At 38.7% G+C, this 15,343-nt stretch overlaps 1 protein-coding gene across 8 annotated transcripts in view; it reads right to left on the bottom strand.

The window, feature by feature from the left end:
* Positions 1–15,343, bottom strand: part of LOC123987228 (SLIT-ROBO Rho GTPase-activating protein 3-like) — a 37,285-nt gene that overhangs the window by 8,535 nt on the left and 13,407 nt on the right. For 6 of the 8 annotated variants that reach the window (XR_006829067.1, XR_006829068.1, XM_046075924.1 and 3 more), the window contains 9 exons: positions 11,802–11,964; positions 10,088–10,150; positions 6,688–6,879; positions 6,247–6,375; positions 5,899–6,120; positions 5,664–5,765; positions 3,832–4,029; positions 3,659–3,743; positions 517–544 (listed from right to left, as the gene is read on the bottom strand). Coding sequence is in view for 6 of the 8 variants with exons in the window: in XM_046075924.1 (XP_045931880.1) it covers positions 517–544; positions 3,659–3,743; positions 3,832–4,029; positions 5,664–5,765; positions 5,899–6,120; positions 6,247–6,375; positions 6,688–6,879; positions 10,088–10,150; positions 11,802–11,964 (1,182 nt within the window). In the remaining 2 variants the exon portion in view is untranslated. Of the gene's footprint in view, positions 1–516; positions 545–3,658; positions 3,744–3,831; positions 4,030–5,663; positions 5,766–5,898; positions 6,121–6,246; positions 6,376–6,687; positions 6,880–10,087; positions 10,151–11,801; positions 11,985–15,343 lie in introns of all 8 variants that reach the window. The other 2 variants (XM_046075927.1, XM_046075926.1) reach the window with 1 other exon arrangement.

Consider the following 15,343-nt stretch of genomic DNA (forward strand, 5'->3'; position numbering starts at 1 on the left):
ATCCATCTTCTAACCTAACTCTTGGCAAAAAAGCAAATAAGCATATATCCCCAAATGTCAAACTATTCCTTTACATAGCCTTAGACGGCTGTTGCAGCAAACTTTATCACAGTCTTTTGACTACAGGGAATTATCACACACAAAATTCAATAAAGATTTGACTACATTTAATGAGGTGTACCATAAATCAAAATAGGCAAAGGTCAAACACTTGTATTCAATTAATCATGACGATGCCTTGTCAATATTTGTTCATTTTCTTTTGAATTTATAAACAGAACAACAGCAGGACAGTATCTATCTCTCTGGCATTTCATTTCTTAGTCTTAACATAACTTTATAGATTAAAACCTGAGCACCACCTTCTCTGATTAGGATCAGACCCTTTGTTCAGCATATAAGAGGAAAACTCTTATTCCCACACTGTGATCTCATTCCTGCCACATCCAGGGACAGAGGAAGGATTTTACACATCATCGCCTACTTTATTCACCCTCTTGTCACTGGACATCTTACCTTGTTGTTCCATATTCAGCCCTCTCCCCTAAAAGAAAAAACAGCAGAGAATGAGACTAAATTAGTATACGCTAGTTTTACAATCACAGAAGTTAGCTGTACGGTTGAGTGCTGGCCGACTATACACTGGCTGGCAGATGGAGACGGAAAGGGGTGTTATGAGAAAACAGGCATCTATTCAGTCAGGCTCAATGGGGTGAGTGCCATGGCTGCATTTGACTCCCCGCCAGGCAGCGGTCATTCAGCGGTCGCCCTAGAAACGGCACAAGAGCCCCAGAAGGGGATGGCTTGTCTACTCGCTCTGCAAAGTGAAAATGTATCCAGGGGCAACAAGAGAGGGAGCTTGTGGGAGCTGATTTGTACAGTGCGATGATGATTTTGTGATATCTGCTTCACATTTGCACACAGATGTCTCACTCTACGCAAAAATGTAGGCCTCACTTTAACCAGTCAATCAAATATTCAAGGATCACATCATGTGTCAGACAGCTTCCAACACAACTCGACTTTAAGCTAAATTTCAACCCTAAAGCAGATATTTGAGTCTAAAGTAGAAACACAAGGGCATGTAACAATTTTATTCACTCTTTTGGCTGCTGAGGTTAATGCATATTAAATATGAGGAATATATGAAGGAAAATATTGCCAAGGAAAGTATGGCAAGAAATACCCTTCAAGTCGAGTACTACTAGTAGTTTGCACCCTTTATGCCTCTTTTTGGTCCAAAAATGGTCAAGCTCTCAAGTGAAGAAAAACTTCATTACAACACAATTATGTGAGCATGGACAGAGCTCAAAATAAACTGAAAAATTGAACAAATTTAAAAAAATAAGACACTTAACCCCTAGTTGCTCCAGAGCTGTGCGACCTCTGACATACAGTATCTCACAAAAGTGAGTACCCCCCCACACATTATTGTAAACTGGTCAATGACATATAAAGCTTCTAAAAAAAAAAAAGCTTCTATTTTTAAAAAATCTTTTCAAAAAGGATATATTTCAATTTTTTTAAATTAGAACAATGTGTATAAACAAGTTTTATTTGTCAAATAACATTTCAAAGTGTTAAAATACAATTTTTTTACATTTTTTTTTTTTAACTTCACAGCCCAAAAAATGTCAGGTGGCGCAACCAAATATTTGTAACAATATATGTATTTTCCAACTATTCATTCTAAGTTATAGCTCTGGCAAGTATTAGAGTGTCTATAGGCTTAACAAATTATTATTTTGTGCTTGTGCTTTTGTATTTACAATTATCTAAGATTATTGCATTCTAGAGGTCAATTATTTAGTATCTTCAGCATCCAATTTTACATTTATTGATGGAAAAATAAGTATACAAAAATACAAATTAACATTGTTTTAAACCATATGTTCGCTTAACCTATTATTTATCAGTTAAAATCCATATTTTAGCTGGTCGCACCACCTGACAATTCAGTTGCGCCACCTGACAACATATTAGTAATGACAGCGAATATACTGAAAAATTGCAATTTTCTTTCAAATGTCAACAGTCTCTATTGAAGTAATGAACTGATTAAAAACAGGATACATGATATCACATTCAGTTAAAACAACTAGGCTACAGTGCAGTGGATACACTGTATGAAGTTGTAATTGAACAACAATGTTTTTAATGTTCCTTCACTGGTCTTGCTTCCACTGTTGCCTCACTTTTTGCTGTTCTGGACCGCTGGTTAATTGGGAGTTTCACAGTTTTCCCTCTATCTTCCTCCTCAAATATCTATAAATAGGGATGTTGGATCACTTTTTTTGCCCCTGATCCGAGTCATTTAATATTTAGTATCTGCCAATTCCCGATCCGATACTTGTATTTTACTAGATAATACAGTTGCACAGTGTACACTTCAGGATGGCTATGTTTAATTAAATTTCTCTATCCTTAAAAGTATCCTCGTGTGTTGCGTCGGGGCAGCTTTGGATTGAATTACCTTAGTGAACTCACTGTATTCGGTTTAATGTTGATTTTATTTTTTCTCTAATATCCACCAGCTCTGGGAATTTCATCATGGAGGAGTAGAAGAGGACTCCAGTGGCAATCTGTGAAGCTCTGGTGAACTCCATGCTCAAGAGGGTTTAAGGCAGTGCTGGAAAATAATGGTGGCCACACAAAATATGGACACTTTGGGCCCAATTTGGACATTTTCACTTGTAGGGGTGTACTCACTTTTGTTGCTAGAGGTTTAGACATTAATGGCTGAGTAATGTGTTATTTTGAGGGGACAGCAAATTTACACTGTAGCAAAGTGTCATTTCTTCAATGTTGTCAAATGAAAAGATAATCAAATATTTACAAAAATGTGAGGGGTGTGCTCACTTTTGTGAGATACTGTATATAGCAGTTGTAAGTTGCTTTGGATAAAAGCGTTAGCTAAATGAATAAATGTAATGTGAATGTAATCCACAAACATTGACCCACAAGAATCTGAAAAGTATATAATGATCCACCAACCAATAAATATCCAAAAGCAGATGTTTACAGCATTTTGAAGTAGCAACGCATTGACATGGGAAGATGTTAGGGGTGTGACAAGCAACATTTCAGACTGCACATGCATTGTTTTGCATTTTGTGACTTCATTCAAATGAAAGACAATTTTTCCAGTCATATATTACATCATTGAAGACTTCTTAAAAACAGTGTTAAAATATCATTCTGTCTCATTCTCGTGAACCCAATATACTATATCATCTCATCTTGTGAGCTAGGTGTATCATCACACCCCTAGAAGATATACATCCTTATTCACACTTTTGGCTTAATGTCATAGCCTACAAGCAAAGTACTTTTTTAGCCACTGACCTGATTCTGTCTATTTGTCAAGTAAATGGTAAATTCAGTATAATATAGATTTGCATTTTAATTCCAAAAACAGATCATGTACAACTGGATTTATTTTTATATATTTTTGTTGAAAACAGATTTATGGGAAATTCCTCGTAGCACCATGTGCATATCAAGGAATCCCAAAAAACTAGTCAAATCTTATTTTAGTTCTGATGGATGTTTTTCTATTACTGGTACTTTACTCACACTACACTAAACTTTATATAAACGAACCCTAACTATTACCACCACTGTCCACTCCACTAATGTACAGCACGATAAGTCTTACCTTCTCCTAGTGTCTGCTTCAGAAGGTCATGCTTGGCCTGCAGTTTGACAATGAGATTACTGCCATTCAAGTACTCCTTATATTTCTGCAGATGAAATAAAAAAAGACAAATAGCGATTTTTAATTATAGTGAATGTGCTCCACGTTCTGCTCTCATTTGTTGGAGAACTCACAGTAAAGTAGAAGCCCTCAGTCTCTTGCTGATTGGCTCGTCTCTTAGTGATGTTTGCCTTGCTCATGTAGGAGTCAGAGGAAGCCGATTTGACAGACTCTGTGGATTGGCTATGCTGGAAGGCCTCTGACACGTCAAAGTCCTCTACTGTGAGCATGTCCTGAAGGGTCTGCATGGTGGCGTCAAGGGTCTTCCTCACCTGGCGCACACAGCATAAAAACACATTCGAAACTTTAATTTCAACAATATCCCCTATTAGAGCATATATTTGTTCATTTGATGAGTTGTACATAAAAAACAACATCATCAAAAGTAATAATATTTCCAAATACGTCTTCTTAGTTTCACAAACAAGCAGTATGGTGTAACAAGCCAGCACAGTCTAAGTTCCACTACAGTCCATTTTCACAGCAGTTTGACTGACACACTGTAAACAGGAGAGTAATTAGCTTCCTAGCATGGAGCATCGTGGCATGAAAGATTAACTATGTTCCTTCCATGCAAGGCATACAGGAGACAGGCAACAGACAGGCAATGACACAGATCCACACCCTGATGACCTTTAAACAGGCCTATGTGAGTCACAGTGACCTTGGTGACTCCAGGCCAGAAGGCCAGGGAGCATGCTGGGCCCGTCCCCCAGTAGAGGCAGGAGACTGTATGAGAGACGACCACACAGGTCAGTATCAGATTAAAGATGAATACAAACGTAGGTTGACAATCCTGAAGACTGGTTGTTTGCCGTCCCATGTTTATGTGAATTGGGGGTGAGGGTGATGTTGTTGGCTGCCGATCCCAGTTTAAAACATAGCAAAGCCAAAGGAGGTATTTGAATGCCTCAGTTAAACAAACAGCCCTTTGATGAGTGAAATAGGAGTGGTTATTCTTAACATGATAGAAATAATCTTTCAGTTAGAGGGTCCTAATAGAGACAAAGTTATTTTGTGTCCCATCTTTCTCAATAGTTCGACATATTGGGACATCCTCTTATTCTCTTTTTTGCTGAGAATTGATTCATTCCACTCTCACGCCTGTATGGTAAATATGAAGCTTAAACCAGCAGCCAGTTACCTTAGCTTAGCATAAATCCTGAAACCAGCTAGCCTGACTCTGTCCAAGGGTAGAAAAAACCCAATAAACTCGCCTTCCAACCAATTCTAACTAACTTCACTAATTAACAAGTATCACATAACTGCACTACATATTTTTGTACAGATTAAAGAAATTACACATAATGTTTTGACAGAGCTTTTGAGGTGCTGGTTGGTGGATTTTGTTACTGCTGGACAGAGACGGGGCTAGATGTTTCCTCCTATTACCAGTTTTTCTGCTAAGCTAACCGGCTGCTGGTTGTAGCTTCATATTCATATTTTTATTATATTTTTCATATTTAACAGACAGATATGAGAGATAGCTCACGTGTGTAAAAACCCGCTCTCAAAGACCCTACTGCCTGTTAACACTGTGTGCTGTTACAGACTAGCCAACATAAAGAGCAGCATATATGCATCTTTAAGAGAACTTCCTGTTTTGCTACATGTGGTCATCACTTGATCAGTAGTTTGAACGATAAGCCATTCATTTCCTGCCACAGTATTTTGAAGAAACCTGGTGACATGCAATGGCCTTGGCATTTTTAAATGTCATTCAGTGACTCAGACTGCACATCATTTATTCTGTAGCATACCAGGTTTTCTACCTTGTGTGAAATTTAGTATATGTTATATCATTATATGACTCAGTATATGTCCTTTTCTGAGTCAGCAAAAAGAACATAGCTGTTCAGTGAGCTTGCTTCATTCTGAAACGAAACTCTGACACTGGCATTCTCACCTCTTCATTTTCTATCTTCAGCGTGGCCAGGCGAGACTGCAGCTGGTGGTGGCGCATCAAGAGTTCTGTCTGGACAGGCTGCTGTGCACTCACCTGACACACCTGGGATTAAGAGACAAAGGGAACTTCATCAGGAGGATTTCACAAAGAGAACAGCAAACACAACGAGATGCACACTGTATCTATGTACCTACAAAGCAAACCATTCTTATAGCCCTATTTTCTAGTGACCCACCTCATCCCCCATGTGTGGCTGATAGTCAAAGTGTGCAGGAGGACAGAAGATCTGGCTGTGCGTGTCCATAAACTTGAGCTTGTCTCCTCTGATGTCCATTGCATCTACTGCTCCCTCCAGCAAGTCCAGACCCTCATGGCGAGAAGTCTCCAGACTGTACTCTGCAGACAGGTAGGTTCTCAAGGTGCGTGCCAGGCTTGCATGGTAACCTAAGTCGCAACACTGGGGGCAGGAAGTAAAACATGTAGTAATTAAACACGAATAAAAGGCCTAGAACTTACAAAAGAAGCACTTGGACAAGAAGGCAGTTCAACGTTTACATGTTTGGCTCCAACAGTAATAACTTACATCTATCATGTCTGAGACATCATGGATGTAGTATTTGGCCACCAGGGCATTGGTAGCTGCCAGATTGAGGAGATAGTCGTTCCGGGCCTTTGTGCATTTCAGCTTGTTTTCAGAGTACTTTGCTTGTCTCTAGGGAGAAAGATGAAGAGAGTCCCATCAATGCAGGATGTAAAATGGATTCCTAATGTACTCAAAGCATGCATTGCTATAATCAGTCTGATTTAATTTATATAATCTGTCAATATATGTAATACTTTGCACAATATTGAGATGTGCTCCTTGTAGCTTTAACTACATTTTCAATGTAATTTGTGCAAATAGCAACTGGTGAAATTCAAGTAGTTCATTACAAATGCATTTGCACATGATTTGTACTTCAGTGTAGATACAATGCCTATAATGCACAACACATTATGTATAAACCAGTCAACTGAAGCAGACCTTCTCCTTCATTTTCTCCATCTTCTTGACAGAGCTCCGACGCTGTGGACGTTCATCATGCCCATACCGCAGAAGGCTGGAACTAATGTCGTTGGCCTTGCCAATGTGCTTCTCTTCCTGTTTCTCTGCATCCTTCAGCTTGCTCTCAGCACTGACACTCTCAGTGTGGTACATGTGGTATGTCTTCATCACCTGCAACAACACACATCTTATGTCATACTCTACTCAGTGCCAAGGGCATCACAGTCAAACCAGCAACTACTTGTTTAAAATGGATGCGACTTTGAGGAGGAATAGAAGGTGTGTGCAGAATCACATGCTGAAATGTTACATTCATATCTATCACATGCAACTCCTGGTAATAATAAGTGTGATGTCAAACAAAACGCTTACTGGTAGTATCACTTAAAAATCTGCCTGGTTTTGTTCAGTTCAATTCAAAATACTTTTATATGTCCATCATATGCAAGCTGGTTAGCAAACACAAAAAACACACAAATCATTAAACAATGAGAAAATACAATATGGTACTTTAAATATTAAAAGTAAATGTAAAAATACACAAGAGTTAATGGCAGTGGCCAATCCATAGCTGGGCACATTTATACACAAAGTAAACTGACCATCTCTTTTACAACAGTCTTATGGCTACTGGAATAGAACCAAATGTTTACCTACTGGCAATTTAATGTAAAAGGCATTCATGATGGCATTAAAGCAGAGGACATGTTTGGGTCCCTTGATAATGTTACATGTCTTAGTAGGATTTGTACAGTATTAAGCTGTGCAAAGGACCTCTGTGTTTTGCCAATCAATTTCAGAGCGGAGGTTAACAACACACTCTTTTGAAAGGGTTGTAAAGAAGAAAAATATTTGAAAAAGTTAAAATGCTTTCAATAAAAGACATTATATAAAATGGTATTTTCCCCTCCATCTACTCCAAAGGAGTTTAATTTATGTAGGCATGTAATATAATTGTTAAATAAAATTAGCAAGTTATCAATTTTCAACACATAATCATGACATGGTTAACTAAAAGACTATAAATGTTTCACAGCCCTAAGAGTACATTACATATGAACTTGCATAACCCTAGTATATATTTATTTTTATTACACTTAGTAAACATTAGGGAATGTAGTTTATTCATCCCGCTCATGGGAGCGTCACATTTTGAGTAACATTTCCTAACTGAGCTGCGAGTGTAGCGCCGGGCACATCTGTCTGATGCGTCTGCCTTTTTGTACCCGTTTTTCTTCACCACAGCATCGTAGTAGGTTAAAAAAAAATAAAATAAAAAAGACCCCTGCAAGTGCTGTATGTACTACAACCAAAAGTTCATCACTGCTCCAAATACAATCCAAACTCCCACCGCTCAGTTCGCTTTGGAGGAATTCGAAATAACAGCGCAATAAACAACATCTGCTCCTCCATCACTCGCTCTCAGGTTCTGGTTCCCTAGCAACCCTGACTGAAGCGGACGTGCAAAGGACAGTGAGATCGATCAGCAGGGGGGGAAGAAGGTTACAAAGTGACAGAGAGCAACCTTCCCTGCTACCCGCTAAACAAGAAACTGCTTGATTTCCACAAAACGCTAGCAGGCAAATCAATAGCAGAGACCAGCAGGCTGACAAAGACGAATCCATGCTTCATTTTACATTTAACTCATAACTAATAATATAAACAAATCATACAAGTTTCACATACTGTAATTCTTTATGTTGGGTGTGAGAGGTGCAGAAGTATTTAATAATGCATGAATAAGAGGCAGGGAAAAAAATCAATATTAGTGAAACAGTAAAGTGCTGTATAACATTACATGTGAGAATATTTCTCATGTGGTTTAAGTCATGCGGGGATTTCTGCTTCAAATCTATTTGTGAACATCCTTTTAAAATGAGCAAGAGTGGTCATCAGTAATCATTGAAATTGCACTACATTTAAACAGTTTCCTATATTAAATTTTGTCCTTACCTTATCTCTTTTAAAAGCTATTTACAGAATCCATTGTACAGTATTTTGCTAAATCCTGCAAAAAAAAAAATCAGAGCAGCACTGGGCAGCTTTCTGTTTGCCTTTACATCCTGTTCTTCCGTAAAAGGAACCGTTTAAGGGAACTTTAAAGCATTATATAGAGATGGCTTCATAGGGTGAAATGAAAGTTTGGGGTCATAATCAATTTTACATCACCATGATAAATGTGCTTTAAGAAAAAGAACTAACCCTGCCTTTTAATTATCTTTGATTGATCACTTACAGTATTTACCTCATAACATTCTAGAAGTAATGCAGATGATTGAGTGTACAGCAAGTAGCCAAAGGTGGAGTTGCACACGTCAGGACTGAATAATAATTAATTAAGCAGAATGGAAGTGTATACAGAGTATCTTAAGATATTAATTTATGGTCCTGTTTATCTGGCAGGGAATTAAATTATATATAGTGTGAGCTAGTTAGAATAACAGTATGAAAACGAGTATCTACATGTGACTTGCCCTCACTTGTTTGGCGATGGAAAATTTATAAAATGAAATTTTACGACTTTCTATGCTCTGTCAAACTGCAGTTACAGTCAGTTTAAGGCCTGACATGGAATTGACGTAGGATATTTAAATTTCACAATTTTGTTTGCCTAAAGATCCTTGTGCTCTTACTTTAGTTACCCCTAGTCAGTTCTTATAAATTAGTTCAGTTTTATATGATCTGAATCAGTGTGTTAACTTGCTGCATGCTTTGAACCTTAACGGATTCTTTTTGCAGATTAGATGTCAAACAATAACGGAGCACTCTGGTGTGTCCCACATACAGCAGATGATATCGCTGCATCGGATAAGTTTCATCACCCAAATGAAGAGGCATCATTAGCACTGAACACATCTGTTTTCCATCTTCACCAACACACAGACCATTTAAGTGATGTGTTCAATGTCATGTGCGCACATCTGTTTTCACATGGGGTGTTCTGTATGTACAATACAATGTTTAACAATAGACAGAGTGACAATTGTTACCAATACACAAGCAGTGTGTGATTACTTGTAACATTAGCTGAACATTCGTGTGCTGCTGTGACCACAGTGCACCTCTGCAGCACAGACTGCTGAGTCTGCTTGAAGCACAGCCAGAAATGCTCTCCCCGTCAACTGGTGTAGAAATTCACAGCGGGAGGAAGAATGCTAATTTTTTCCTCTCATGACTTCAGGAGAAGGAAGAAATGTCAGATGCTGCACTGCTGATAAGGCATATCTGCTGTGTGCAGTGTCAGGCCAGCTACTTCACAGGTTACAGGTTCAGATCTGAAAAAAGGACTGATGATCCACAGGCAACTAACATAGGGGAAAGGTTGGTACAGACATAGAAAGGTTAGGCACGAAGGGGCAATGGTATATTTTTATCTCACCGTGTAGAGCTCATTGGTGACTTTCACTAACTCCTCATGCATCTGCACCCCAATGTCTTTACTCTGTAAGAGAAAAACAGGTGACCGTTTCATGGGCAATGAAGGCAGGTATTTAAACATCTAAGACAAACTGGTTAATTTAATAGAAGTGTCTTCCCACAAGTGAAAAACTTGCCTGTGTGCCAGTTATATTTTGTATTTGAGGGATGTCAGCAGGCATTGAAATGCTGTCATTACCCTGCACTAGAAAAGATCTAATACAATGCCCAAAGTGCACATGCAGACAAAAATAGAACAGTGCAGTAATGCAGAACATTTCCCAAGGACTTGTGTCACAGTTTCAGCTCAGTTACAGGGGCTGGGAGCCTATGATGACTTGGACATGTCCCATGACAGGGCTTATAGCCCAAGAGGAGGAATGGGACCAATGGAGAGTGACTCTGGAAATCCTGTTTTGGAGATATGATGCGACGCTTAGCCCAATCAATCCTGTTGTTTTTGCCACCGCTCACGGATCGTTTGTCAAAACAGCAACCTTGCGTTTTCACATGTGACAAGAATTAAATTACAGCATATTCACTTTATTTAAACTTTGACTTAACAAATGCCAGAGTTGATTAATTCCCTTCCCTACATGTGCAATTCATTATCACTGCAGCTGAACCAGAATGCTACAGCATAACAGCATTATTGTTTTGGAAAACTTTGTCATAATTTGAGCTAACGTCTTGCAGAGGGAGACAGTTTTTCTACAGGCTGTTATTAGTCTTTTTCTCTGTCCTAGCCACAAGCGATCCCATTCTCATCAAGACTCCCATCGTGAGCCCCCTAGAGGGCATAAATTACTGTAGACCCCTGTCCCCGCCACTCAATACTGATCTAAGATCCTCAAGGCAGCCCCTTGAACCACAGGCCCTCTGCACTCTGCTACTCTCACACGTGCCATACATTAAGCATTTGCCTTATCAGATGTGGGAGCATAACCAAAAACAACAGTGTTACACAAAATCTATTCCATGATGCTAACATTGAATAAAAGAAACAAGTTAAATCTAATTCTCTCCACAAGTTAGTGAATAACAAAATGAGTCCTAGTTAATGTGAGTTTAAGAGAAATTAAATGAGTAGGCATTTGGGCAACCAAGAGTGATGAGGTGTAAAGAGCGTCAAGAAAAGCTTAGTGATCTAAATAGGGAGCAAACTGAGCATGATATTGAGAATGACAATACACATGATGAATGGGGGAGGTTAAAAATAGAAAGCTTTACTAAAAACACTTGGTACTCTCACAATAGTCAGGGTCTACTGGAAGGCTAAAGTGGTGCAATTTAGTGAAACCCTCAGTGATGTGTGGGAATAGTCTGCTAGGAATCAACCTAATGGCCACTGAAACCAGGCTGTAAAGTTGCAGGGAGAACCTCGCATGCAAAAAAATCTATTGTAAATGAAATCCTGAGTTAACATCATTGGTCCCGACAAGAGACAATTACATAGCACTGTAAATTAGCCCTCAGGAGGGAAATGCTGTATGAATGTATAAATATACTGTATCTCCTGACACATTTAAACATATTTTTACATATTTTTGGTGGTGCGGCGTCAAGTTCCCAGCTGTGGGCGTCACTCATGCGATTTGAGCAGATAAGTTCTGTGACTGTGTGCGTTAGTAATGGTCACGGTTGCATGCCCTCATCCGTTTAATTCAGATTCTGACCTTTTTGAAAAGTCTGATGACATCCTCGCCCACGTGTGCCAGACGGACAATGACGTTGTTGTTGTAGATGTCGCTGAGAGTGGCGTGGTCTCTGCTCTCCCGCCTGGTCTGGTCCAAGACCAAATACCAGCAGTTCACAGTGGACAGGAGATTGTGGTCCTTCCTGAAACAGCCAAGGAAAGGCTTCACAAAGATGAAAAGGGTGGTCCATTAACCAAGTTCTATAAAGCTTTCCTGACGTAATACAACTGCAGCATTCAGATCAGTCTATTGCCCTAATCACAAAAAAAAAAAAAGTCCTAAACAAACTAATTGTTGCAGTTAAACGGTTATTAAAATACTTGGCAATCAGGCTTTGAAAGGTTTCATTTCTGTGTACTTGAACATAAAACAGGGTGAAGACTCTTACATACGATCCATTGGTACCAGCGCTGGTGCTTTGCATATTAGAGATCAAGGGCTCACTGCACATGCAGTGAGGAATTAGCAAAAAAAGGACGCAGCTGTACACACACACACACACACACACACACACACACACACACAAGTGGAGGGAATGCTGATTGCATTTGCCTCCTTGCTTGAGGAAGCATGTGAGTTCAATTATCCTCACACAGCAGACTTTTCTAGTCTTCATCTTGTGTCTTTAGAAAGCATTTGACTGTTTTTTTTTTACCTCCAACAACTGTGACTTCAATATAAACATCATACACAGAGCCTGCTTGAAAGCTGTGTGTAAAAACACCTTTTACTGTTGGCCGATTGCCGACCCCATGCTGGGATCCAATCCAAAACCAACCTTATTTCTCCTTCAATGGCTGGTGAGAGGAGAAGAGTTAAGTTATGATGGATGAAATTGAACATGCATGTGTTCGTTGATGCGGAAGAGGACATTCAAAAAGGCAGTCTGACACGCTGATAGCCATCTCTGCTGATTTGCACCCGCAGAACATTTGATAATATCACACTGGCAGTCTATACATATCACTTTGGAACGAGTAATCAACTTTTTTAGTTTGTCAAAGCTTCCACAATTATCTTCTTAATTGAGAACTTGATTTTTTAAAAAACATTTTTATACGTGTCTTGTGACTTGTAAATATAGTAATTTTTCACTAGAAAGCAATGCACACACTGCGAGAATACAGCACGGAGCTCCACCAGCATCAACATCCTGACCATAAACCTCAGGCAGCAAACTCACGAAAGGAAAGGTGTTCTTGAGATGAGATGAATGATAGGGTGATGCAACGATTATGATGTGGCCTATTGATTTTCATAAAGACTTGGCTAGCTGTTGCCTAAATCAATACCTTACTTGCTATTACCTACATCAATACCTCACTTAATAATAATCATCCTTATTTGTAGTTAAGTGCTTTAACAAGTGTAAAGAATAATACAAAAAAACAAGATAAGAGCATGAAAACATTGAAAAGACTAAAATACAGATTAATATAAAATTAGTAAAATACAATAAAATAAAAGGGATAAAATAAAGTCAAATAAGATCGGGAAAGGCTCTCCTATAAAAGTGTGTTTTAAAAAGGGACTTAAAAGAGTTCACTGACTCAGCCGACCTGATTTCCTCAGGCAGGCTGTTCCAGAGCCTCGGGGCCCTGAAAGCAAACGCTCTGTCCCCTTTAGTTTTCAGACGAGACTCTGGAACAGACAACAGACCTCTGCCCGAGGATCTCAAGGACGTGCTGGTGTGTATGGGACTAAAAGTTCAGAAATATAACAAGGCGAGAGGCCATGAAGACCTTTAAAAGTGATCAATAGAATTTTAAAGTCAATTCTAAAACATACTGGGAGCCAGTGTAATGAAGCTAAAATAGGAGTAATGTGGTCATATTTCTTTGTTCTGGTTAAAAGCCTGGCAGCTGAGTTCTGGACAGTCTGGAGTCGATCAATAGATTTTTGGGTTAAACAGGTGAAAAGGCTGTTGCAATAATCCAGGCGTGATGAGATGAAGGCGTGTAAAATGGTCTCGGTGTCCTTAAAAGTTAACATAGATCGAATTTTTGCTATATTTCTAAGTTGATAAAAACATGATTGAACAAGCTTTGTGGTGTGCTGCTCGAAATTTAAATTACTATCAAACCAAACACCAAGGTTCTTTGCTACAGGCTTCTTATTACCCATCTGCCACACTGAAAGCTACATTTTCAGAGTTCGGTCCAGCAAGATCAAGCTGCAAGCATTGTTACTTTTTGCAGAGCACTGCAGGTTTACCCCACGCCAACAAATAACACCCAAAAATGTTATTATCATTCAGGAAGAAAATATGACAATATAATATGGATTACACAGCGAAAGTAGGGTTGCAGAAGATGCAGTCATGGACAGACATGAGCAATGGATCCTAAAATGAGTAAGAATTCACAGATTTCTGCTTTCAAATAATACTTCACTTCTGAATTTAAGGAACATTTTTTTTGCTCCAAAATGTTTTTTTTTTTTTTTTTTTGCACGTTTCTATCCGACTTCTTTCACTTGAGTAAGTAATTAGACATTTTTCATTGTTATTTATATGTGGAGAACCTCAAGTTTATATTCTGGGTTAATTATTCTGTATCTGCTGTTCAAATAACGAATATTCAATGCAGAATACGCTAACATAACATCATATACCACTGACAATATGACTCCTCTTAAAAGTAGATGATTTGGTATCAAATGATGCCCATAGAACAATGTCTAATAAATTATTCTAAATTATTTGTTGGACTCTGCAAATCATCTGATGAAAAACTGATCCACAGTAGTAGAAATGCAGCAGTTATTTTTGACTCTAATCTCTGTTTTGAAACTCACGTTGAAAGAGTATTCCCAACTTGTTTTCTGTCAACTACTTCAAAACTTTGATCATGTTTATCCTTGGAGAGATTTATACATGCTTTCATTTTTCTTTTTGAAGCGAATTCTGTCTAGGTGAAGCTCACTCTATTCTCTTCAGCTAATGCTAGCTGTTTCATAAGTTCAAACCACACTTAGTCCGTCCAGATATGAACTAGTAATTTTTACATTTATGTAATCTGTCTTTGTTGCAAATCTGAATGCCTTGTCATGTGGATTCTCATGCTTAGTGTAGACTGTAGTTTCGTTTAAGACTCTATTCTTCTGTCTGGATGAATGACGTTGAAATAGACACATTAACTTTGTACAACGGAGGAGCAATCTGAAAAGTTCTGTGTCCACAGTGAGTTGAAAGAGCTGCACTCGTAATGCTAAAGGTAATCCAGAATGCCGGGCATCAGCATCTTCTTTTTGCTTTTTCTTTCATCCTTTAACACTTTGATAAAAAAACATGAACACGCCATCCCTATAGGTCTTCCTTTCAAGTATAGAGCAGGTGTTTGATCCTGTACACAGGATGCCTGGAATCTGACCGTAAATCTTTGGCTGTTGGCTGCTCTTGAATAAGGATGAGACTGTAGTATTCAGGACGCAAAGGAGTTGATGCAGAACAGTTCATGGAAGATGACAGAATGTTTTCTACCCGACAGCCCACAAAAGTACAACAATACCTGTTCCACGAC

The sequence above is a fragment of the Micropterus dolomieu genome, linkage group LG18 (genome assembly GCF_021292245.1).
Source record: "Micropterus dolomieu isolate WLL.071019.BEF.003 ecotype Adirondacks linkage group LG18, ASM2129224v1, whole genome shotgun sequence".
In the NCBI taxonomy this organism is placed as follows: domain Eukaryota; kingdom Metazoa; phylum Chordata; class Actinopteri; order Centrarchiformes; family Centrarchidae; genus Micropterus; species Micropterus dolomieu.